Source organism: Leptinotarsa decemlineata, unplaced genomic scaffold (assembly GCF_025532065.1).
Source record: "Leptinotarsa decemlineata unplaced genomic scaffold, Ldec_3_MD MMD2_tig00026307_RagTag_RagTag, whole genome shotgun sequence".
In the NCBI taxonomy this organism is placed as follows: domain Eukaryota; kingdom Metazoa; phylum Arthropoda; class Insecta; order Coleoptera; family Chrysomelidae; genus Leptinotarsa; species Leptinotarsa decemlineata.
This window is the reverse complement of record NW_027412681.1, coordinates 17,466,703-17,493,644: the sequence shown is the minus strand read 5'-3', so window position 1 is coordinate 17,493,644 and position 26,942 is coordinate 17,466,703. Positions and strand designations below refer to the sequence as shown.

The 26,942-nt window shown below is 34.6% G+C and overlaps 2 protein-coding genes across 4 annotated transcripts in view; one reads left to right on the top strand and one right to left on the bottom strand.

Moving 5' to 3' along the window:
* LOC111508677 (gustatory and odorant receptor 22) overlaps nucleotides 1-26,347 on the top strand; it is a 134,452-nt gene extending 108,105 nt beyond the window's left edge. The window contains exons 4-7 of one of the 2 annotated variants that reach the window (XM_023164257.2): nucleotides 5,476-5,821; nucleotides 16,042-16,281; nucleotides 22,817-22,935; nucleotides 26,082-26,338. In XM_023164257.2, coding sequence (XP_023020025.2) covers nucleotides 5,476-5,821; nucleotides 16,042-16,281; nucleotides 22,817-22,935; nucleotides 26,082-26,225 — 849 coding nt within the window. In that variant the 3' untranslated portion in view covers nucleotides 26,226-26,338. Of the gene's footprint in view, nucleotides 1-5,475; nucleotides 5,822-16,041; nucleotides 16,282-22,816; nucleotides 22,936-26,081 lie in introns of both variants that reach the window. The other variant, XM_074181272.1, reaches the window with a different exon arrangement.
* loh (thrombospondin type 1 domain containing lonely heart) overlaps nucleotides 1-26,942 on the bottom strand; it is a 701,195-nt gene that overhangs the window by 524,444 nt on the left and 149,809 nt on the right. The window lies entirely within an intron of this gene.

Genomic DNA, 26,942 nt, shown 5'->3' with positions numbered 1-26,942 from the left:
CGACTTGCAAAAGTGGCACTTTTCTCGATTAAGTGTGAGACCGGCCCTCGTGAGCCGGGTTAGTACTTCTCGCAATACCTCGAGGTGTTGCGCAAAAGTAGGGGTACAGATGATAACATCATCCAAATAAACAAAGACATATTGTTCGAGGTCTATCCCTACTACACGGTCTATGAACCGTTGCCACGTGGCTGGGGCATTATGGAGGCCCATTGGCATCCTGCGAAATTGATACAATCCTCGGTTGGGCACCACAAACGCTGTCAGAGGCTTTGACTGCTCAGACAGAGGTATTTGCCAATAAGCCGATTTTATGTCCAGGGTGGTGAGGTAATGAGAATTTCGCAATTTGTCTAATGTAGCACTCACCATTGGGAGTGGGTACGCGTCGCGAATGGTGACCTTATTGAGCTCCCTGAAATCGACTACAAACCTATAGCTCCCATCGTTCTTCTTGATGAGTAATATAGGGGACGACCATGGTGATTGGGAAGGCTCAATTACTCCGTCCCGAAGCATCTTTTCAAGCTCCTGATTAACTTGTTGTTGCAGGGCATGTGAGAGAGGGTAATATCGCTGGCGGATAGGTGGATGATCCGTGCGAATAACATGTTCGACCAGATTCGTGCACCCTAATCTATCCCCCATCTTCTGAAAAGTCTCTTCAATAACTCCATTCAAAGTCTGTAGCTGTTCCATAGTGAGGGAATCGATTGAGGCTAGTGCCATAGTGGAAGGTTGTAGCACATGTTGATCATTCCTGAAACACCATTCACCCGAAAACATATCGGGGACAATCTCCATAGCCCTCCAGAAATCCATCCCTAGTATCAGTGTATGGGGTAACGATGGTACCACAAGTACATCCAGAACCTTGACCCGATCATATAACTTGAACGGAACGGAAACAGTTCCTAATATTGAGCACGACTGTCCATTTGCAACAGTACACGTTGATTGGGTTGATTTCTTCAATGCGCAAATAGACTTCAGGATGTTCCAACCGGGACCCCCTATTATTGTGCCAGTGCAGCCGCTGTCCAATAACCCAAGAAAAGAACCTCCGAAAATTGAAACCTTCAGGTAGGGTCTGGTGTCATCTTTAGCGTGCGCAAGTACGTAGTCCAAGAGTATTTTTGAGTGTTCGGCCTTAGGGGATTTTATCGGCAACAGTCGGCCTACTGTTGACCCCGTCTCCCGTTTTTTATACAATGTGGGCAAGAACTGGCGAAAACATTATCCTTTCCACATCTAAAACAGAATTTTTTTCTTGGCTGTGAACAAGACCTGAATTTATGTTCGGTGCTCCCGCAATTCCAACATATTGCTGAGGAACAGACTTTTGTGCTTGTTGGGGGCGTTTCTGAGGTCTCGTTCCGGTCCTCTCTTCGGATGTTCACTGCAGCTACATTCAATTGGTTCTGGGGTTTTTTATAGGCTAACTCGGGTTCTAGAAGATTCCGGTAACTGGTTGGTGGTGGTACAAATTTTTGTGTTCGCATTTCCGTTTCTTCGATCATACGACAGAGACGAGTCAGGTCAGAGATAGTAGACATCTGTTGAAGGGCAAGCTGGGTTTGCAGGTATGGCAGTAAATTCCTTCTGATGAGACTTACTCTAGCTTGTTCATCGGGTGGGTGGTCTAATTTGCGAAACAAGTTCTCCATCGCTATAATGAAGTTCAGAACCTTTTCCTGGGAACCCTGCGTACGCCGTCTTATCTCATCCCAAAGGCTATATTCATAATCGTAAGGCCTAAATGCTTGTCTAAGCTGTTCCGTCAGGTCATCCCACGATGTAAATATTCCCGTCCGATACCACAGGAGAGCATCTTGTACGAATATCTCCGGTGCAGCTCGTAGAAGTTGCGTCTTCGACACCCCTCGTGACACACGCAGCTCCTCTACCCGTTCGAGAAAGTCGTTCACGCTGGTCCTGCCATTGTATCGTATACTCCATCGTGAAATATCGCGCCATTGGAAGCCGCTTCCTCCTGCTGGATACGAATCCTCCTGGCCTTTCCAATTCCCTAGAGCAGCACTAATATCCTCAATCGATTTCTCTGGGATAGGTTGCTGACTGTATCCACGATGTGCGATTCGAGAGATATTCGACCATGACTGAGTTTGCGGATAAACTGGTTCCAGACGACCTTGGGAGCTAAAACCTGGAAATAGATTGTAATATTCCTCCTGCGAGGCTGGTTGTCTCGTGACAATCGGTTCTTCCGGTAATAATTCTTGTTGACGATGAGCTGGAATATCTTCGAATGATATCAGGTCATTCACTACCGGTGTGTTCTCACGCTGTTCAATGGGAGAATGTACCAAGGTTGGATTAGGAATATCCAGAAGAGATGCCCCCACACTTGCTGACTCTTCATGAACCACTGCTACCTGTCCACTACAATGAGAATGCACAAAAGACCTTTGTCGAGCCAAATTCACCTCTCCAATCAACCGAGAGCATTTGGACACAAGTCTCAGCCGCGTGATCTCTTCTTCTACTTCCTTTCCCGAGAACCGATCAAGACGAAGTAAGAGGTGTTGTAACCGACTATGAATTCTGTGAAATTCATTTTCTCCATTGGCCTGATCCCATCCCAGAATATCCTGTTCCAAATCGTTGAGTTTTTTTTCACACGTGGATATTTCAACATTTGGGTCCAAAAATACTTTAGGAAAGCTAACCGTCCCACTTTGTTTCTCTCTCTTCAACGCATCACGAAGAATCGACCTTTTCTCAGCAACAGTATTTCCAAAAGGCATACCCCTTACATATAGTTCATAGGCCAATTCATCGCTAAGTAAACGGTTGACTTCCATGGTCATTTATGAATAGTCAAATATTTTTATGTTATGCTATTTCAATAAACTGGAATATAAACCCGACCTTTCCAAAAAAACAAAAAAAAAATAAAGCGGTACACCCTGCACAAACTTACATCCAAACTGATGAATTGAAAAAAATTAAATTAGTCAAGTGTCACCCTGTACAAAATTAACGTTAATAAATAATTAACTAAAAAAATGAGTTTAATTTAGGACCACCCTGTACAAACTTACATCCAAACTGACGAATTGAAAAAAATTAAATTGGTCAAGTGTCACCCTGTACAAAATTTACGTTAATAAATAATTAACTAAAAAAATGAGTTTAATTTAGGACCACCCTGTACAAACTTACATCCAAACTGACGAATTGAAAAAAATTAAATTGGTCAAGTGTCACCCTGTACAAAATTTACGTTAATAAATAATTAACTAAAAAATGAGATTAATTTGGGACCACCCTGTACAAAATTCACTTCATAAACAAGTAACTAAAAAAAATGTAATGAATTTGGGGCCACCCTGTACAAAATTCGCTTCATAAACAAGCAACTAAAAAATGTAATGAACTTGGGGCCACCCTGTACAAAATTGACCTCTATACCAATCAATCGAGAAAAAAATGAATGGAGAAGCCACTCTGTAATAACAAACCCCAAAATTAAGATTGCGGGTTTAAGTCAATCACTATAATAACTAATACTAACTAAATTAAACTTCAAAAAAAAAATGTTCAGTTACTTAGTTATTAATAATTCAATAATAGGTTTGTTGAAAATAACTGTGCAAAGCCTTTCACTTAAGTTATGTGTGATGCTAAAGTGAATTACACCTTAGAGCAAATAACCTGTGAACCGACCTTAAGATCTTCGCAAAAATTTGCCTCGTTAAATTTTCTACCTTGGATGAAGAAATACAGATTTAAAAGAAGAAGAAGAATCTTTGAAAATGACAACAGCGACAGTGACAAATATAACTAACCACAATGTTGAATTTATATATGGGATAAATGTAAACAATCTACATTAGTCAATAGGAACCATTCGCAGAAACAACCTAAACATGAAACCTAGAATAACACACGTTAAGGGCGCCAATTTGTAACCTTCGTTGTCGTAGATTGAAACGGGTTACTTTGTTACTTAGGAACTAAATTATGGGCTGCCGGAACTCAGCGGAGAGGGATGGTGGGTAAATATAAGTCCACTTGGAGGATAAGTGTATTGTTTCTTCAAACACGCAAAGCTTGTGGTGATTACAGGCTTATGGCCCAGAAGTATACTTTTGGGTTCACAGATATAAAAGTAAGCAACTTATGATTAAACTTAAGGTGTGGTAAATACTTGGTTCCTTCTAGAATTAGCAATTTGTGCCGCAATGTTGATTCGAGGTCGTGCGGGAGGGTGTAATACATAACAGGAAAGACCTTACGTGCATGGGATATGGGAGAATAGTCTCCAGCAGCACGATCCTACCCCTGTACGCAGTCCACTCAGGCAATGATCTTTTCCATGCAGAATATTTGCTCCTCGGAAGACCGTAATCAGAGATATAAGGGGTGTAGTGGTCTAGCCTTGCGAGAGATACACCAGGATATAGTTCAAAATATCGACTTGAGGTGGTAATAAGAAGGCCTAAAATGAGATTAATGTTTAGAAGGATATACCCTTTAGGGTATTTTCGGGAAGTGGGTTCTTACCGTAGTTGTTGTGTGGCCTGAAGATTGGAATTTGACAAGAGAACGGTTACTTAATAAAAATCCCCAATACTGTGGGCGAGTTATTCCTTTAGATAACCCAAATATAGTTATTCCCGTATTGAATATTTTGGTTTCTTCAAATCCACAAAGTGATGAGCTCAAAATTCTTGCTCCAGAGAAGATAACCAAACTCAACTCTCATTACCAGAGAAAAAACCCTTTTCTTTTTCCTTTCCTTTTTTTCCCTATCAACGTTATTCAAGGTCGAATTATTCTGATTGTCTTTAGGCACAAAAAACTGAACTGAATTGTTTTGAATGTTATACAGGGTGGATGCTGTGCATAAATATATGATTTCAATACATTACTTTTCTGTTATCTTATAAATCCGCTCATGCATTTTGGGAACCGTAACATTGCTTGTTTCATCCCATAACACAAACTTCACCTCCAAGATCCTAGGTTTTTTAGGACCAGCTTTTCCTTTCACATTTCTCAGTATTCTAATTATTTATATGTTGATATAATAGTTTCTATTTATTTTGCAAAGAGATCAAAGCTGTCGATACAAATGTACCTTAGAAATGTTTCGAAGCATTTTTGGCGAGTAAGCTTACATCGCAAGAAACAATGACACCTGAGGTATCATTTATATAAGAGTCATATTTTTAAAATCCAATATATCATTGGATCCAAAATGTTCTGTTTGAAACAATACAGTTTTATCGTTGGAGAAACTGGAAACAAAAAAAAACAGTATAACAAAACTTGACTTTCAGGTAGGCATATCCGATAAACAAAATTGAAGAGTGGAGACGATCAAATTGGCGCATTAACTAATTTTTTCATAATTCTCCCATTTAGTGGATGTGGTATCACACACAGTATTCACTTTCAAATATTACACACAAGTCGATTTCTGATAACACTCACTTTTCGTTTCAGTACAAATACTTCACAGTAACGGGAACCCCGGTTGTATTCCGAAATTTATCTGCCATCACGATCTCTTTGTGTATAGTCTCATGGATTGTCGGTATCGTGATTATGTTGGCTCAATACTATCTTCAACCGGACATGCTTCTATGGCACACTTTTGGGTATTACCATATTTTGGCGATGCTCAATTGTCTCTGCTGTTTATGGTTCATTAATTGCACCGCTAAAGGAAGGGTGGCTGGTTGGTTGGCAGAAAACTTACATAATGCCCTACAATCCACAGACCCAGCTTCGAAGCTAGCAGAGTATAGAGATTTATGGGTAGATCTGTCACATATGATGCAACAGTTGGGTGAGTATTTTACAGATGAGAAACAGAAATATCGAATACCTTATATTTTCACATAAAGATACTTGTTGGATCATAATTCCCCCAGAATTTTATTCACATTTAACAAGAGACTAATGAAGCAATTTCTTCATTTTTCCTGTTAAAATATGTTTCACTACGATATCAAATATAGGTTTTGACTTCTTGGGTGTTGAAATACTGAGTGTCCTTCTGAAAAAAAGTCAGTGAGGTTTCGTAAGTGAAAATGAAAAAATCATCAAACCCACAGACTTTAGAGTATTAATGGAGTTTTTCCCAACACCAAACCGTTATTTCAACACCTCGATACGTGTTTCGATCACCAAGTGATCATCTTCAAGAGGAAGAACAAAACTATAACGGTTTAGTGCTGGAAAAACTCCAGTAATATGCAATACTACACCAAAATCTTCAAACAGTGCATCACAAGTCCACACACTTCTGTTTTCAGGGGACATATTTACACATTTATTCTGATACTTTCTTCGAAAGGGCACTCAATTTGCTTCAAGATGACGCTGCGTTCCTTGAATTATATCTGTGGATTACCAAAAAAATTTAATTTGATTTTATTGATCAGTATGTATTTGAATATTATCCTAGTAAGTGTTTCTGGACATTATGAAGAATATCGGGTATCATCTGTTGGCATTGATCAATTATTGAAGTTCCGTAAATCTTCTGAGGATTCAGGCTGGGTCGAATACATTTTCGATTCTGGATGTTTCATCCAGATGTTCCATCCAGAAACTTTCGTACAGGTGCATTATGGATATGAGTTCCGTTGTTCCTTCGATCAGCGCATAGTCTGGGCTATAAGTCCAGATTCGTGTTAAATGGACATACTATTAGTATAATTGAGTGGTTAGGCTCATTCGAGCCGGAATATTGTCCAGATCATTGTGAAAAAAAGGAAGTTAGTTCATAAAAAATTCTAAAAGTTATAAACAATTAAAGTGTTCGGTTTTGTTGTTTATAGTTCGTTAACCATAAATATTTTTGAATTTTAAAAAAAAGATCCTTGAAGAGAAGAAAATTTACTAAAAAAGTTCCGACTCCTGAAACGGTATCTCCATTATTTATAATTTTAATTTAACGCTGAAAATAGCCGTCCGCGCGCCATTTTTAGGTTGCGCGCACGGCCTGTAAGCTAGTACGTAACTTGAAAATGATTTTTAAGGTACTTTGAGTAAATAAAAATTTTTTAAAAATTCATGATATAATCTAAATACAATAGAGAATTGATTTCCGTTGGAATCTTTCATTAAAGTAATTTTTTCAATAATCTAGACTATTCTAGACAACTGGTAATCAACAAAATTTTCTAAAACTTCCTTTATGGTTCAAAGTAAAATAAATATTCAAATAACTACCATGAAATTTTTTCGCTCCGTGGAGCCATTCTTAGATACATACAAAAAAAGATTGCATGATGAAAGTTCTGAAAATTTCAATACTTTGTTTATGTTAAGTAAACAAAAAAAGAAAAAACACAATAATGTTGTGAACATTTTTTTTTCTATATTCATCATCATTTTATCGTATTTATGTCTTTAAAAGACATTTATAAACTAAAACAAATAATTTTCATCTCCATTTGTATATAAATTTTTATTGACAAATGAACTATTTCAATATTCTGAAAAAACATTTTTTTGCTGTCAATTATGATATTTTGAAAAAAAATCTCTTATGAATATTTAATTCTTTATAATAGTTTTTTTATATATCTATTTTTCAAATTATTAGTTAAGACATTTTTTGATTTCTAAAATCATAATTAACAGTTAACTACAAATTAACAGAATAAATTTTTTTTCTATTAACAATTTCATTGTTTATTAACTTAACAACTTGTTATAAACAAATTCGTAACTTAGCTTTATTTTTTTCTTGAAAGTAATAAAAATTAAAAAAATAGCCACCAGCATAAAAAACCGAAAAAAAATTGTTTTCATTATCTATTCAATTTTGAAAATACACGTGCTGCAAAAGTTACAGTAGCTGATCCATTTGTTGACTTTAATGCTTATATAACTTTTGAACTGTTAGAGATACGACAATAAACATTCAGGTCATTTTTTAAGATAATTGAATTATCTTTCAAATGTCATTTTGCATATATTTTTTAATCATTGTTGATGTGTTGTTTTGGGCATTTGTTAATAAAAATTAACGATTTCCTCGGGTTTATATAACTTTTCAGGCTTACAGCTCAGTAAATAATGCGAATTCAGATATTGAACCTCAGAGGAATTTTGATAAACTATACAGTTGCAGTTGTATCTTACAGTTGCAGTTGGTTATTTGTTTATTTGTTCATTTTTTTATGAGCTATCAATGAATTTCGCTAAACTTTGGGAATTATTATATTCCCACCTAATTGCTTACTACTATTTCATTGAAAAATATAAGGATACGAGGTTGAAATAATATTGTTGAGTAGATATGATATTTATATAACTGAAAGCAGTTTATTCATCTCAAATACAAAATTTTAATCGTAATATTACAATTAGCGTCGATAATATTCGTTATTATTATCTCAAGAATAATAAAGCAGTCAATTCATTTCATTAATTTCGTCTTTTCCTTCATTTTCTAGAGGGGAAAGTTTCTGAAGTACTTACAATATCTAGGTTTGCAAGTGAACGTGCTATTCTTTTTTCTTTTTTAGTCGGGGGGTTTTCGATTTTTTGCTCTTCTTTATCTTCTGCTTCATCTTCTTCTACTTGATCTCTAGATTCTTCCATTTCTTCTTCTTCTACTCCAGTCTCATATGGCTCCATTTTTTCTTCAGATTCGGAGTCTGAAACTGCCCTGAAGATTCCGTGAATAATTTTTTGATAAGCTGACTTCTTTTTATTTTGTTGTGTCCATGCCATATTCGAAATCCTCATTTCCATCATCAGAGTGATTTTATAGCCTATGAATCACGTTTCCAGACAAAACAAATATAAACTGTAACCCATGTTTTCGATGAAGGTAGTAGGATAAATCAGGTTAGAGGGATTATACAAAAGACGACCTTCGGTGAAGCAGCTGCATATCATAATGTACAAAATTCTAAACAAAAGCCAAAAACATATGAATATAAAAAATTTGAGTACATTGTAATGATTTGTAAGAAAATAACAGTTTAAAATCATGTGGAAATAGAAGAAAACAAACAATCTATGAACTTTTCGGACATGTATTAATAAAATTCATTAATAGCTCATTAAAAATGAACAAATAAACAAATAACTAACTGCAACTGTAAGATAATTTATAGTTTAACAAAATTGCTCTGAAGTTCAATATCCGAAGTCGCTTTATTTACTGAGCTGTACGCCTGAAAAGTTGAAAAAACACGAGGAAATCGTTAATTTTTATTAACAAATGCCCAAAACAACAAATTGACAAGTACTAAAAAATATATGCACGATGACATTTGAAAGATAATTTGATTATCTACAAAAATGACTGAAGTGTTTATTGTCGTATCTCTTAACAGTTAAAAGTTATATAAGCATTAAAGTCAACAAATGGATCAGCTACTGTAACTTTTGCAGCACATATATTTTCAAAATTGAATAAATAATGGAAACATTTTTTTTTTGTATATTTATGCTGATGGTTGTTTCTGTAATTTTTATAACTTTCAAGAAAAAAATTAAGCTTAGTTGAGAATTTGTTTATAACAAATTGTTAAGTTAATAAACAATGAAATTGTTAGTAAAAAATATTTTATTTTGTTAACTTGTAGTTAACTGTTAATTATGATTCCAGGAAAGAAAAAATGTCTTAACTTATAATTTAAACAGTAGATATATAAAAAAACCAATTATGAACAATAAAATATTATTAATAAGAAAATTTTTTCGAAAAATCATAGTTCACAGTTCTCTATAAAGTTGCAAATTTTTTTTTTCAAAATATCGAAATGAAGAATTTATAAACAAATGGAGATAAAAATTATTTGTTTCAGTTTATGAATTTTTTTCATTGACATAAAAACGATAAAAATATTGATAAATATAGAAAAAAAATTTTTTTTAACATTGTGTTTTTTCTTTCTTTGTTCGCGTGAAAAAATAATTATAAACAACGTATTCAAATTTTCAGAACTTTTATCATGCGATCTTCTTTTGTATGTATCTAAGAAGGGCTCGACGAAGCGAAAACATTTTATGGTAATTATTTAAATATTTATTTTACTTCGAACGATAAAGTTTTAGAAAATTTTGTTAATTAACAGTTGTCTAGATTATTGAAAAAATAACTTTAATGAAAAATTCCAAAGCGAATCAGTTCTCTGTTGTATTTAGATTATATCATAAATTTTTTAAATTTTCTATTTACTCAAAGTACCTTATTTCCAAGTTACGTACTCGCTTACAGGTCGTGCGTGCAACCTAAAAATGGCGCGCGGATGGCTATTTTCAGCGCTAAATTGAAATTATAAATAATGGAGATATCGTTTCGGGAGTTGGAACTTTTTTTTAGTAAATTTCCTCCTCTTCAAGGATCTTTTTTTCAAAATTCAAAAATATTTATTGTTTACGAACTATAAACAACAAAGCCGGACACTGCTTTTTAGGGTCTTTAATTGTTTACAACTTTTAGAATTTTTTATGAAATAATTTGTTTTTTTTTTTCACAATGTTCTAGAGAATATTCCGGATCGAATGAGCCTAACCACTTAATATTACCAATATTATGTCAATTTAACACGAATCTAAACTTATAGCCCAGACTAGCAGTGTTTATGGTGGTACTCCCTACTAAATTTAAGTGAGTACCTAACGAGTGCATCTATTTGAACTGAAATTTTGAGATTCCACGACCGTAAATTGAATAGTAACACTGGCTATCTGATCAGGATAGAGCAATATTTCAATGTATACATGGAATAGAAAATCCTGGAAAACTAAACCTCCATTTAAATTTCCAGGACAGCAAGTGATTTCAGACATCGTTAAGAACATCAGGTATTAACTTGGCATTCATACTTGATGTCCGTAAATCTCCTGTGTATTTCTTATCAAATTGCGAAATTTGATTTCCGAGTCATTGGTTCCGAATCATATGCATTAACTACGCAAGTCTATTTTTTATTTAATTCATGCTGTCAATACTACTTTTGTTTAAAAAGAGAACATTGCCACTTAAAAAAAAAGATATGGCCACTTTGTTACAATGAAAGTCATTCCGTCACCTTGTCCCTTAGTACAAAAATATTATTAAAATGCCTGTTCAACTAAAATAAATCAAAATTTCTTATTAATGAAGTATTGCAAATAAATTAGAGAGATGTGTGTTATTCTATGTCAATACTTTCATTTTACAACGACGGATTTATAAAAAAGATAATTCGATTTTAAATATGCCCCGCCAAATAAAATCATTTCCTCACCATATAACGAATATTCGATTTCTGAATATCGAATGATATTTTTATACGTAACCCTATGAAATTAGTACCTGGCAACACTTTCAAATGTTTCAAAATGGCGATTTCTTCTCAACTATAGGTGAGTTAGTGCAATAAAATATTAAGTTAAAAATAGTTAAGAGTTACATTTATGACGATCATTATCACGTTACATATATATATATATATATGCGTTTTTGGGAGTAATATGCATATTCGAAATGTAAACAACAAATTGAGGTTATGTACCGGCATTCTAGTAGCTTCAGTTAAAATTCGTCATTCCCTCATGGTCATTTCCTCACTACATTTGGGAGTGAGGAAATGACGGTGGGATAAGGGAATGATTCATAAAGTATTCTATATTTCTTTTAGATTTTTTATTTATTTCTATCTAGCAACTTGTATTATATGGTATTTAATTAAAACCAGGTACAAGTATGAAATTAGTACCTGGCAACACTTTCAAATGTTTCAAAATGGCGATTTCTTCTCAACTATAGGTGAGTTAGTGCAATAAAATATTAAGTTAAAAATAGTTAAGAGTTACATTTATGACGATCATTATCACGTTACATATATATATGCGTTTTTGGGAGTAATATGCATATTCGAAATGTAAACAACAAATTGAGGTTATGTACCGGCATTCTAGTAGCTTCAGTTAAAATTCGTCATTCCCTCATGGTCATTTCCTCACTACATTTGGGAGTGAGGAAATGACGGTGGGATAAGGGAATGATTCATAAAGTATTCTATATTTCTTTTAGATTTTTTATTTATTTCTATCTAGCAACTTGTATTATATGGTATTTAATTAAAACCAGGTACAAGTATATGGTAGCAAAATGACACGGTCAATGAGGTTGAATGCTGCAGAAAAAAAAATTAGAATATCATAGAAAAAGGGGAGAAAAAATGGAAAATAATACCGAATTTTTGGAAAAACTGCGTGAAAGGACAGATTAAAGTATTTAAAGAAAAAAGATATGGGTCAGGTGAAATCAGTTATACATATGACTGCTAGAGAACATAGACAAACACTAAAACAATGGAAAAAAAATAGTAAAGTGTATAGAAATAAAAAAGCTATAATATACAAACATTTACAGAGAGTACTTGATAATACACCCCCACAAAGTCCAGCATCAGATATGCAGCAAAGTAGAGAAGATGTAGCTGTTCGAAATAGACGACAGGTGCGAAGGCGCCGAGCTATTTTGTATGCAAAAATTGTAAATTTGGAAAAAAAATTAAGAATGCAGTGAAATTAACTGAAAAATACAAGAAAAGGTAAAAAGGTAATATAAAAGTTCCTGAGATTGTGAAGAAGAAATTACTTTTCAGCGAGGCGTTAACAAGAGACCTAGAAACGAGTTACAATGGTCTTGGAAAGAAACATGAAAAAAAGAAAAAGTTTTACGAAATGTTGAAATTCAAATCACTGCAGAAATAAATACAAGTTACTTCATGAGTCAAAACATTTTTTCAAAAAAGATACTTCCAAAAGACAAAAACCTCACAAAATAAGCACTAAAATGCTTAGTGTCGAAGACGATGTAGTTGAATTTTTGGAGAAAGATGAAAATTCAAGAATGTTATCGGGTAAAAAATACTGTTTAAAATCCAACAAAGGTAAAACACAACAAAAGCGTGTTTTATATGATCACTGCATAATTTTTTTTAACAGTTTTTAAGCACAGTTAATTATAAGATAAGTTTATCAACCTTCTGCAGATTCCGACCTTTTTGGATTACTTGGCAAAATGTTAATGCACGAAATATTTGCCAATGCATACAGCATGTCAATATTCAACTGATACTGGGAAGACGTGATACAGAAAATGAAGACGCCAAAGTTAGTTAAGAAGGGAAATTATGTTATAACAGAGATAGATGAGAGTGATATGAAAATTGAGACTGATTAATTTGATCTCAAAAAATAAAAACTAACGCAAGAAAAAATTAACATTAATGATTATTATTGTTAGTTAAATATATATAAAGAAGTTTAAAGTTATGAAGAGTATTACATACAAAGATTAAAAATAAATACTTGTAAGTTTAAAGATAGAAAAAACATTTATTACCTTTTTAATAGTATATTTGTTAATTTTTTGAGTTATTTATATCGACTATAAGTACAAAGTTTTTTAGTTGCTCTTCTTCAGAATAAAATATATCTTTTTTTCATTTCATGAGAATTACAAAATTTTGTTTATTATTCTTTGTTTTTTATCTGAAAATAATAATAAATCATTTCCCCACCCTGTTAATCATTCCCTCATTTTTATTTTTTTAATTTTTTAAATATTTAGTTTTAAGAGAATATAGACAAAAAAATGGCAGACTAAGACTTCTAAATAGATCTCTTCAAGTTACATTATTGATTTCAGCAACAAAAAAAAGAAAATTCCATTGAAAAAAGAAATTTCAATTATGTCTCAAATTTTGAAATTTCGTAAGAAATACCCTTCTAATGATTTCAGCTGGCTACTGCTCGCATCAAAAATAATTTCTATATTCCATTATCCAGAAATTAATTCCAAATCAATTAGCATGTCAAGTCAAACTTAGGTAACAGTTTGGAATTTCAAATCACATCATTTTATATATTCCTCAAAAATCGTGATGATCGTGATTGGTCAACAATAAAAAAATATTCCAAATATGTTATCACCGAAATGCTAGTTCGAATGTTCATATTGTTAAGAATAATATAAAACCAGAGTCAAATACGAGCATCGCAGTTAATGCGGTCGAAACGACGGGAACAACTCAAACACCAAAAAAAACCGAAAAATAGCTTTCACACAGTTATCTCCAGCCGTGAAGTTTACATTATTTGATCAAAAAGCAGATAAAAAAAATTACTATTAGAATCTTCTTTTCTATGAAAACAGGTCTACTTAAATCAGTATGACGTAGATTATGACGCATACGAATCATTTGTTTCTGAGCAACAAAAGCCTCATTAATATTTGTTGCATCTCCCCATAACACCGCAACAGAATTTATTTACAAGAGCATAATTAACATCTAATAGGTGTTAGGTTGTATTAGGGCATGGTCACTGTGAACAATTTCGATCGTTATTAATACAAGGATAATTTACTGCATCAATAACTAATTTTTAATTTTCCCCGTATGGTGGAAAGTTTTTTTAATTCGATTAGATGACATAGATATTTTTTGTTGTGTATACTTTTATGACAAAACGATAATAAACAAGTTTTTCATTCTGAAGGAAATATTTCAGACACACTGTAAATTATAAGCTAAGCCATGGCGTCTTTTTTTACCAAAATCAAGGACATTTCTAATTCAATCGGTATGCTCGCTTATATTATCATCTATAAAAAGAAATGAAATGTCAAATCTACAATTAACATAAAAATTGAAGTCGAAAAAAAAATATTTCAAATGAGTAAAGTGATGAAAGAATAACAATTTTTCGGAAAACAATTCCGGATGATTTTTCCAAAGACAAAATACAAACAGTATAAAAAAATATTTGAGTCGCTCTGAAAGCGGTACCTGTGCGAAAGTAGCGATTCACGTTGGATTGGAATATCTGGAGATTTAATTCATTTGGAAAAAACGTTCTCAGGCAGTTCATTTCACATGAACGCCGTTCTCCAAATGGAAGAATTCTTTCCGTCCGTCGCGTATTTCTGATTTGTACGGCTCTTGGTCGACTCAAATGTGCCAAGTCACACCTCTGGTGAAAGTATATATGAAAGTATATCATTCTTCGATGTTCCAGACTATCGAGGTTGCAAGTGATGTTCGCGTCTCCAATCAGGCGGATGTTTTTTTTCTGGATGGATTCCAGCAGCTTCAGGGTATGCTCAGTTTCAAGCTTTTGTGGAACAGCCTTTGCAATTCCAGTTACACGATTGGTGTCTATTTTAACCCCCATTAAACATATCGAAGCGAAAGTGGAATTGTCTGTCCTGACATCATTATATAGATACGGTTCGGAAACATTTATCTTTGTGCAGAAAACCGATGCCTGGGTTTTCGTGGCATTGTCTTGAACCTGGTTACTTTCATCCCAATTCAAAATCACCTCTTCAATCTAATTAGGATTTGCAACCTCCTGCTAACGGTGAAGATGTTTATCAGTAGCCGATATCCTGGAATCCAAATGGAATGACGAAACAAGTGTGTTGTCGTCGGCAAAGCAATATAAAGTATTCTCGCTTTCGTCTCCAATAAGTCCTTGAAATATAATATGAAGAGGGTTGGAGACAATATGGGGAGCACCAGCGTTGATGGTATTCCGAGAGATATCCATCGACAGTCACTTGCAGGGAATGTTCTTTCAGGAAGCTGAAGAACCGCAAACAAAAATGATCTGACAAGTCATAGCATTGATGTTTGACCAGCAAATCCTCATGCCACACATGGTCAAAATATGTAAAGTATGACAGGAAATATTTTACATTTGTAATATGCATCAAACAATTCTATCAAATATTGAACGAAATCATTTCTTGTGGAGTAATATTTATCAACTTTTTTGGTATTTTCACCCTCCTGTATCTGAATAAATATAAAAATCATAATGGAGAACTTTATACTGGTTAAAAATGACAAACTTATCAAGATAACATTCCTGTTCATCATCGATCGAACGGTATTTCTAAGCTATTAACTTTTTTATTTTATACGTCACTGACAAACACTTCGCGATTCTACAACTGACTAATTGAATTCAACCTCGTACTCTACTCACGTACACTTAATATCCAATTAACACTTGCATCTAAAAAAATTACAGGAAAAGCTTACAGCGGAATGTACGGCATGTACTGCATTTTAATTCTTCTAACCACCATAGTCGCAAGTTACGGATGCCTGACGGAGATTTTGGACCAAGGGCTGTCATTCAAAGAAGCGGGATTATTTCTGATATCGTTTTATTGCATGTCGCTGCTTTTCATCATTTGCAACGAGGCGCATAGTGCCTCCCATAAAATGGGAGCGGAGTTTCGGGAAAGATTACTCAACGTCAATTTGGGTAAGTTCAGTTTGACATTTTTATTTGAGACGGAATATTCGATGAAAATAAGTTGAATACTTTTTTTCATATTCCTACGTTCTTACTCTGAATTCTGAAAGATGTGTATTTGAAAATTACACTCCTAGAGTTCATCTCGTGAATATGTCTCTGATAAACCTCTTACTGGAAGTTGGATGTCATACTTTTTTAATTCTCGCGTTATATTGTTATTTTAGCAATTATTATAGACAACAAAAGTTATCGACGTCCTTGATACTGAAACTAACGTAATGCAAAAAAATCTATTTAAATAAAATAAAGTTGTTTAGATCATGAAATATATGTAACTAACAGCGACCTGTCCCGTCTTCGCAGGGGTGCAATTCTGATTCATAATGTGCTATAGGGCTAAGCGCGGAATGAATGAATGAAAATCGTTTATTCAAATTTTTTGGTTAATAATACTTCATTTGTTGGGTATGTTTGTGTGGGGCCCTGCTATAGGCTAATGCCTCTTCAGGGTAAATGTGTTGTATGTGTGTGTGTTTTGTTGTGTGTTGGAGTCTGTGTTGTGTTGTTTTTGTGTTCCGCTTGTTCATATAATTTGTTCCGTTGATCCGTGTGATGGTCGGGGTCCATTGCAGAGGTCGTGGTGTTAGTACTTTTGGGTACGGTTTTTTGGCCGGGGTTGCGGGGGTGAAACTCTTCGTATTTCGGGTTTTTCCAGGACGCTGCTATCCGCTGTCCGCTATTTGATTCTCAGTGGGAATGCCCCTAGGAAAATTGTATCGGCTCCGGCGGGTCTTCCATTGCTCCCAGGAGTCTGGCTGGGGGAAAGGGGAGCTTTTTCCTGGGTATCCTTCTGGATCCTCCACGGGGAATCCAAGACGTTGTGAGCGTGTTGATGGCATCGGTGTTGTTGCTGCTCATCGTTCTGGTCGCATATCGTCCTTGAAGTTCCTGAAATCGTTGGTTGATAGGTGTAGTATTGGTGAAGTTGTATAGGTTTAGGGATGGGTATCGATAGGATTCTTCTCTCGGTTGTGAGGATTCGGTGGGATAGTCTTGGGGGAAGCGTACAGTATATCATCGCTTTGTAGTCTAGGACTGGTCTTATGAAGGATTTATACGTATGAAGGAGAGTTTTACTGTCGCATCTCCCGAGCTTGCCTCTCAGAGCCTTTAGAAGGTTGGCTCTCTCCCGGACTCTGCCCAGTGTCTCTCTCAGGTCGGTCTCCCAGTTGAGGGTCATCGTGAAGGTGACCCCCCAAGTAGGACACCGAGTCCTGGAGTATGAGATTTTCCCCTGAAAGTCTGAGATTCAAGTTATCAGGGTTCAATTTAGGACGGGTAGAGGTGTTAGGATGTTGGAATAGGATAGTTTGGGTTTTAGTGGTGTTTATTTTGATACGCCATTTGTTGCACCATTGCTCGAAATGGTCGATCATGTTTTGAGCTTGAATTTGCAAGCGGCGGGTGTTGGGGGGCGGAAGAGTAAAGGATAGTGTCGTCGGCGTATTGTAGGATTTTATGGGTAGTGGGAACGTCATGAGCGTAGATGAGGAATAAGGAGGGAGCGATGACTGAGCCTTGGGGGATACTGCTTCACCGACTTTAACGCGGATTTATCGGTTAGATAAGTAAGAGGCTACTAGTCGGATGAAATGATGAGGAAGACGTGTTTGGGTAAGCTTCTAGATCAGGCCCGCGTGCCAGACCTTGTTGAATATCTAGGGAGATTGCAATGGTGCAAAAAGAAGTGTTGATGTTTTGGGATATGTGAGTATGTAGTTCGACTAGTGCGTTCTGAGTGGAGTGTTCGGCCCTGAAACCATGTTGGAGGTGAGCTAAGCGCGGCCTTCGACGCGCTATTTATAGTTGTAGGTACCTAATTGATGGTGGTTGATTTGAAAAAAAAACCAAAATTATATGAATCAAAGTAGGGATGAGGAGATGAAGGAAATTGTCGTTTTAGGAGCTGTTGAAATAATTCCAAAACGTCAACGCGAAATTTGAAAATATCAACAGGCCTACCAAGAAGTAACGTTAGGAAGAATTCGAAAAATACAAATTCAAGCCATACAGGACCAGAAGAGTTCATTAAATCAGACCTGAAAAGTTGTAACTAAGTGTATGATTTTTCGTTAAATTGTATTTGGACAAAGCTTAGGTGAGCAGTGCCGGCATTTTCAACCGCTACAATTCTTATACATGGGCATAACAAAATCATCATCACAACACAAAAGTTGGCCGGCCAGGTTACCGGACCTAACGCCTATATACTTTTACCTGAGGAAGGTTGAAAGATCTCAATTTTGAATTGCCGACCAATTCTATATACGAATTGGAAGCGGCAGTGATGCAAAGTTTTGCTTCTCTCACTCCTATTCAACTAATTAACTCGGCACAAAACGATCAGAAAAGGTGTTGCTTGTATGTAGAAGAAGCTGGTAGACATTTCGAACACCTTCTCTGAAGAAATATATTTCATTGTTTGATCCTTATCCTCATTATTATTGTTGAAGTTTCATTTGTTAGTTGTGAATATTATATAAATTGTCATCAGTTTTATTGAAACTATGCATTTTAATTACTGTTCTGAAAAGCTTCCTCAACATGTGATAGATACTACTGAACAATTTCTTTCTGTGTTATCGCCGCGTCGTCCAAAGCTTACTTGATGAAAGTGTGTGTTTCACAGTGCTACATTATTGGAAAGGTGATTTTAGGCTCTATTGAAATATGTAGGGATATACAGGGTGTGTCATTAAAAAAATTGTTTTCCATCAATAACTATTGATATCTAATTTATTACCACTATATCTAATTTGATACCACTCAATTTTTCGTAAAAAAGTGCTTTGGAAATGTTTTCATAGAAACAAGTTTTGGCAGTTACCGTTACTTTTAGAAAATGCACATTTTCGAAAAACATGCTGTAACTCAGAAACGACGATAGATATCGATATGTGGTTTTCACCATTGAGTTTTTCATAAAATTTGACCCTCAGACACAGCTATTTCATCTAGTTTTCATCTATTTAGTTTGAAAACAGGAGTTTCCCTTAGAACTTGTCTAATTTGGCCCACTCTGTACAATACTCTAGTACATTTTTTGATCCATCTCGAAGGGTTCAGCCAGCGTTTGCTATGCAAGCGCAAAAAATGTTATTCACATCACATCAGAAACCTCTAAAATTTTTAGTGTTTCTCTAATATATTACGCATGTTATATACCTCTAAACCTTCACCTTGAGTCACTCTATATACAAAAAATCCGCATCAAAATCCTTTGCGAAGTTTTACAGATATAAGCATACACAGGGACAGACTTCGGAAAGCAACTTTGTTTTATACTATAAAGTGATTTTTCAATTAACCTCATTTTAAATGACTGTAGGACCTCGACAGCCAATCCAACGACCGGGAAAAGTAGTATCCTAATAGTTTCTTATTTATCTGGAGAATTGTGGTGGTGATCCATCTTGTTGGAATACAATATCCATATTGAATTCATTAGGATTCCCTTCGACGATTTCAGTGATGAGAGGGTCAACAGTAGTTTCCAGCATATTCAAATACAGTTCCTCTGTTATCAATAATTAGAGGTCCTGCAATATGGTTTCCCAATATTCCTGCCCAAACATTAAACTTTACTGGATATTGGGTATGTGTTTCCCGGAAAACGTGAGGGTTGGTGTCACTCCAATAAAAAAATGTACATTAGTCACTAAAACAAATAATGTGGAGATAGGCAGGATGCCTTGCAATCGTTTCCGTCATGATTTCGCAGAATTCTGTTCATCGATCAGGATTATCTTCAGTTAATTGGTGTACCATTTTAATTTTGTATGGATGATACCTATTTCTCTTCAAAAGTCTTCACACAGTAGAAGGAGTAACCTCACAAACATTCGCGACGGAATGTTTTCTACAGATAGGACTATTCGAAAAACGTTCATTGAAAATCCTTTAGGTCTCGTGAAAGTTACGCGTCGCAATGTAAATAAAAATCGCTTGAATTTTGACGAGAATTGACCATTTTAGATTGTTGACGTGGTATCTTTCTACTAGTAGAACCGATAACTAAATGAGAATATTGTAACTGAACAATGATGTTCATTGTCGTACTGACATTTTTTGTCGTTTTGATAAAAAAAAATATGGAATTGCCATATAGCAGATAAAAAGCAATATTTCTCGATATATCGACATTAATGTGTTTGTCTTCAGGAAATTCAGGAGCTTCAAAATGATGTGTCACATCCATCCCAGATGGCCCAGTCGCCATCTTGAAAGTTTCATCTGTCAATTTCACTTCAAAATGAAGTATTTATTGATTAATTTCATTATCCCAAATTTCAATTTTTTGGGTTGACCCGTTCAAAAAATAAAAGGGGGGGGGGGCATTAAAGAAATGTATAGTCAGGAGGGACGACTGAAAATCGCTAAGAACGAGAAACGACGGATAACGACAAAAAAACAATTGGTAAATTATCGATTATAATTAACATATGTTTTAAAATTACTGGAAAGTTTGGAGAATTTTCATTGACGACGAAATATAAAGATATTGACTATAATCGACAACAACGACTGATGTTTCTTTTCATTATTTACAGTAAGTCTTGGTATAATTTCGAATTCCGACAAAAGTGAATACCTAGTAGAAATGACCCTACTTCGGTGTTGTCCAGAAAGTATGTCTAAAAAATGATTATTTTGGCGAAAGTAAAGTTTTGTATTCTATAGAAATGTATGAAATAGGTAAAAAATACACGTGGCATTTTGGATGTTTTCAGTAACAAATGTGTATTCATGGAAATATCGGTTGAATTTTGCAATGGCCGAATTTTCAAACGGCACTGTTTCCAATAAATTTTACTTTAGGTGATGAAAGTATCTAGTAATTTGAAATATTAATGAATTCAATGACACTTCAACTACAGTTACTAAATAAATCAGAATTTATTATTTCTTAATGAAGCTTCACTTAGTTTGGTGAGTGATCTTTTAGATCAGCTGGCAAGGGTGGGACTGCCAAACGCTGGAACTTATTTCGGCACACAGCGATACAGGCACAGAAGAAGCCAAAAGAAGGTTGTCAGACCATGTTATATCTTTCTCAATGTAGAGAGGAACTGATGATCGGCGGTCAGTCTACGAATAACTTCGTTTTTCGTTTTCAATTAACTGCCATATGTACATATTGTACCCACTGACGAAAATGAATTACTATTAATTTTATTATTATAATATAAGATATATCTTAGTGACGATTGATTTTGTAAGTATGTTTATATTTTTATTCTTCTGTGTTTTTACTACATATCGTTTTTATTGGTTCACATTTTTTTTATACTTCATTTCAACTATGTACTAAGAGTAAATGGTTTGATTTAATTGACGTAACATATGTATACATTATACCACAGTGGTTTAATAAGTTATTATTATTATTATTAACTTGTAGTTATCTATACCAAAATGAGCAGCTCTCGAATCGTATCATCTGTGGACCAACTTTCTGAATATCCATATTCCATATTTCATTTGATTGGTTGATATTGAAGTAGTCTGATGTTTAACATGCAAGATTCCCACCTTAATAACCGCAGCAAACTCCCAGTAGGCTAGGACGTCTTAAGACGTCGTCAGCTTTTTACTAAAAAAATTTCGCTAAAGGCGTAGGACGTCCAAATACATTCACTGTACTACATAATTTCATGGAATTCGGAGAATGACGGCACGAAACACAAGGCTGGCTTGCCAGGACACGACGATCAATGCAGTACTGTTTCTTTTGCAAATTTTTCTTGCAGCAATTAATGCACTTTTGATGGGCGAGTTTTTCCTTTCCTCCTGCTTGAGGAACATGAGAACATGTTACGTGTCGTTTTTCGTCAGAGTTAGGACCTTTTCTTTCCGGAAGTAGATTCTTTTCAATGTGTTATTCGCGACTTTTTTGTACTTTCTGAAAGACAAATGCTTTGTATAGTTTCCAGTTCCTTGAACTATTATTTATAGGAAACACCAAACAGTCAATTGAAATAATCCTTCGTTTCATTCCCAAAACAATAACAAAATCTGATAAAAGGGAAAAAATTCGAAGTTACTTTAAGGTTGAACTAATACTTTTTTCCGTTTTGTAAATGGTAACTGTTTAAAATTATCATCTTCTACTGTATTCCATATGACTACATCTGCAGCAGCCTAGAAAATGTTTTTTTTTGGTGGAGCTGTTGGAATTATTGGTGTTGTTACTAGTGTTGCAAAATCTAGATTATCTTCCAAAATACCAGGAGTATTATCGTCGAGTATTGATTAATCTAATTCTGGGTTATCACTGTCACTAGAACTATCAGACTCAGGATGTGATTCCTCAAACTCAAAGTCACCCCACGGGTGACACCAGACACGGGTGTCTTAACGTAGTTCATATCAGCAACATTTATAATTTCCAGATGAATTTTAATTCCGTGGTTCTATGCTAAATCCTATGCTCAATGATATTTTACATATTTTAATTTTTCATATAAAATCTCAATTCTAGCTGCAGTAGACAACCGAACGAGACAAGAGGTGAACATGTTCCTCACAGCCATAGACAAAAATCCACCTATAATGAATCTAAATGGATACGCCAATATAAACAGGAAGCTGATATCATCGGTTAGTATGCGATTGTTCATCTCGATATTGTGATTATCGTATCACTAGTAATGATGTTAACGATAAACGTGACGTGTATGTGTTTAAATTAGGAACATTTTACATGATGGATATATTCAAAAGATATCCGTGATATTCATAACCATTGTGTTTGTTATTCTTTTCGGACAATAGATTATGTCTCATCAGTTTTCTTCATATTTTTTTGTGAATATCTCTGAAGATGTTTTTTGATTGAACAAGAATTTACATACCTGATGATGAGTGGCTACCGTACCACACCTGAAGCGCAAATTTGAATATCTATCGCACTTGATATGAAATCGCAAGGTTACATGAAATATGCCCGGTTCTTTTTTCACTGTTACTGCCATAAACATTAGAAAAAATCCTTTCATTTCTCTTTAAGGCATCAAAACACAAGTTGATTCGATTTATGTTGATTCATATTGGATCTCATATACTTTAGTTTGATTAAAATTACACTATCATGTTTCTTACTTTCTTTTTTTGGTATACAGGGTGAGTCAACAAGATCACCTCGGTCCGTTGCTATCAGAGGAAACAATTTTTCGAACTACTCATTTATTTTGCAGTCATATAATAATAAATACCTACTATCTCTACAAATTATTTTCTCGCATAGTGGGTGATTCAGCCGATTGTGTCCAACCAAAGTTATATTTTTCAGATAGAACACCCAGTATATGAATACGTCATTCGTCCATATCTTTTAGGCTCTCCAAAGGATTTTTGTATTCGTATTTCCATTGCGGCATTGCCAAGTTATTCCAGAAAAACCTATTTTGCAGACAATAATATTTTGATTCACCACCCGCATGTCTGCAGAAATTAAGTGGATTTTTTTAGGAATAGTTAGTCAACATCACTATGATAATTTCTGGAATCTCAACTTTCGGTAACAATATATAGGGTGCTCGGTAAAACCGGTCAAGTTTCTTTCATTTTCAAATAGACATGATTCAACTTTTTCAAATGAAACACCCTGTATTTTATCATTTGTATGGAATATTTCAAAATTTCACTACGATTTTTCACCGTAAGTATTGATCACGAAATCCCCAAGCGGGGATTTCGTGATTTACTAAAGCGCGACAGATTAATATACAGGGGGGTACCTTGTACCCGGTTAAGTACCAAATATCAGCCCCATATATAATGTATAAAGATGTATAAAGGATCAGATTAGTAAAAAAAGTTGATCATCGAGCGCGTCAGATCAAGGTAGGGTGAGTTAACTACATGTTAAAAAGTGTATATTCCAGTAATCTGACAGTTTGAGAGTGACATAAAGAAAGGGGAGGGCAGCAAAGTTGTGAAAAAATAACGTCATTTCGACATTCTCGAGCGTAGCTTTTTTTTTATTTTGAAGGAAATATTTCAAGAAAACGAAAAATATATAATCTGACGATTTCCGCAAACCGAAATAACAAAAATTCGTCGATGAAGTTTAATGCGTGCAGCTGTGTGATACCTATATTTTCCTCTTTGAGTTCTTATTCCTCTTTCACTTTTTCTCTATCTATTTCTCTCTCACTCCGTCCTCACTCTGAATTCTGTTGCCATGACGCCATCACAGCTGATCACAGAGATTCGTTCGTAATGAAGATGAAGATGATGATTATTTAATCGATTGATTATAAAAAATTATTTTTTTTGAGCATTTTTCAAAATTATTTTCCTATAAATACAAGTATTCTACTTGAAAACATACACTCATTTATTTTCATGCTATTTCCTGAAATTTTCAATTAATTAAGTTCATGATTTGAAGTAAATTAAAAAAAATATTTTTTTGTCAGATTAGGCGAATCCCTCTAGATAACCGTCAGATTATGAGACAGCACGACTAGAACATAAAGATGAACGATATATATTTCAATCTGTCGCGCTTGAGTATTTCAAAATGTCGAATTTTTTTTGCACATTATAATAATGGCCGCGAGTTTGTGTCAGATCGAAATCGTCAGATTATTGAACCCTCACGTACAACCACACACATCATGCAAACGATCAGATTAACATACGAACATTATTAAAAATACGTAGGACATTGATGCTATCAATATCTGACGCGCTCGAGTATGTCCACGCAACACTATTTTTTCACATATTTAAAAATTCCCCACCGAGGAAAAGGTATATATTATATTACATTTTTTTCTTGTTATCATATGAGCTTTGCAACCTAATATGTCTCTATGACGCTCGAGTAAATCCCTATTCTGCATCGTGGACTCCCCTACTATATACTATACGAAGAACTGATATTTCACAAATTATACCAAGTTTTAGAAATTGTTGTAACCTCAAAAATGTATTTTGTTACGTTCACTACTCAAATTTGTTTTTCGAATATTCAAACTAATCGCTAGTACATTAGCATTTATCATACCATCTAGTGATTGTTATCAGTGGTTTCAATGGTAAAAAATGCGTAAAAAACCTAAAGAATATTCATACTGCTTTTTTCTTCAAGAACCAAGTTATCCATTACCGACAACAAAAAATGAATCTCGGAATTTGTCAATAACGCATGTAGATTGAATTATGTATTGGAAGTTATTGAATTCCATATTACTTAAATAGTTTCTGAAGTGCATTTGATAATCAAAAATTATTGCAGATCGAACTGTTTAATCCATTGATTGATTGCATTTCGTATGGAAGAGAATTTAAACTATTCCTATCACCGGTTGATTTATATAGCGACGACATATATTTCCAATCTTCTTCTCAAGTTATTTATAGCTCTATCTATGATAATAACTATAGGATTTTCATAATGAATTTTATTCAAAACGCGTTTCGCTACTCGGAAGCTTCATCAGTTACTGCTACCAGTAACTGATACCAGTTACCAGTTATCCGTTTAACGTTCATTGAATATTATGTGATTTTCAAAACAACAAAGGAAAATTGACTACATTGAGTACAAAAATCTGAAATAAACAATCACTCTCTCTAATTTGAATCTTCAGTAGTGGTATATTGTGAGGACTGGTGTGCCGTGTATGCACTAAAGGTTCCAATCGACCACGGCCTACCAGCCCGAATTTTGTTCTCGATAATCGTGACTTCGGCCGTAAGTTCTTTCAGTACTATAATATTTAAAATTTTTCCAGACGGTGACATCGATGGCCACCTACTTGGTGATGCTTATGCAGTTTCGGTTGTCTCTGATGAGAAATGTCTCTATCGCCTTGAAAAGAGCAACGCAAGGAGCAGCAGTAAACTCAACCCCATTCGAAAACACCACCATCTCATAAGAACAAATATTTAGGAAATAGAATTTATATAAATGTATCTGATTCAATATGAGATCATGAGGCCGACCGTTTACTGGAAGTTTTTTTTTTTGATCTTCAAGATGGACATTGCACAAATCATTAGTTCCGTTCAAGAGCATATAAGAGAATATAAAAGAAAGATAATTTAAAATGTATCGAAATCTCTTGAAACCCATTCGATAGTAATTAAAAAACTTGACAATCCTCCCCTGGGGCTTGGTATGTAAATAGTGAAACTCACCAAGGCGGTACCTTTCTGCAAGAATCGGATTGATCTAGTATTTTTGTGTTTTTTTTTGACTCCGTTTCTTTACATACTAAGGGGTATCGGTATCTCATAGTGATATTAACTTCTCCACATCTATTTCAATAGCCCGTAGCTGGGAATATTCGACTAGTAACTGACGGCCTAACGTCGGCTTCAATGTAAAATCGGCCGTTATACGGCCGAGTGTTCGACCGAATGCGGTTCCAACGGACGGCTAGGCTGATTTGTTTCAATAGATTATTTGTATATTCAGATGAGTAAATTATTGGATAACGGAAAATATATATCATTGAAATTTAGGAAGATCCAATTAGTCACAAAACGGATATAAAAAAATGGTGCAAATTTGTTGCAAGATATCTGAAACCTCATTCAAGGTATAATCGAAGTAACTTTTATTGTGAATACTCAAAGCTATCGGCATCTTA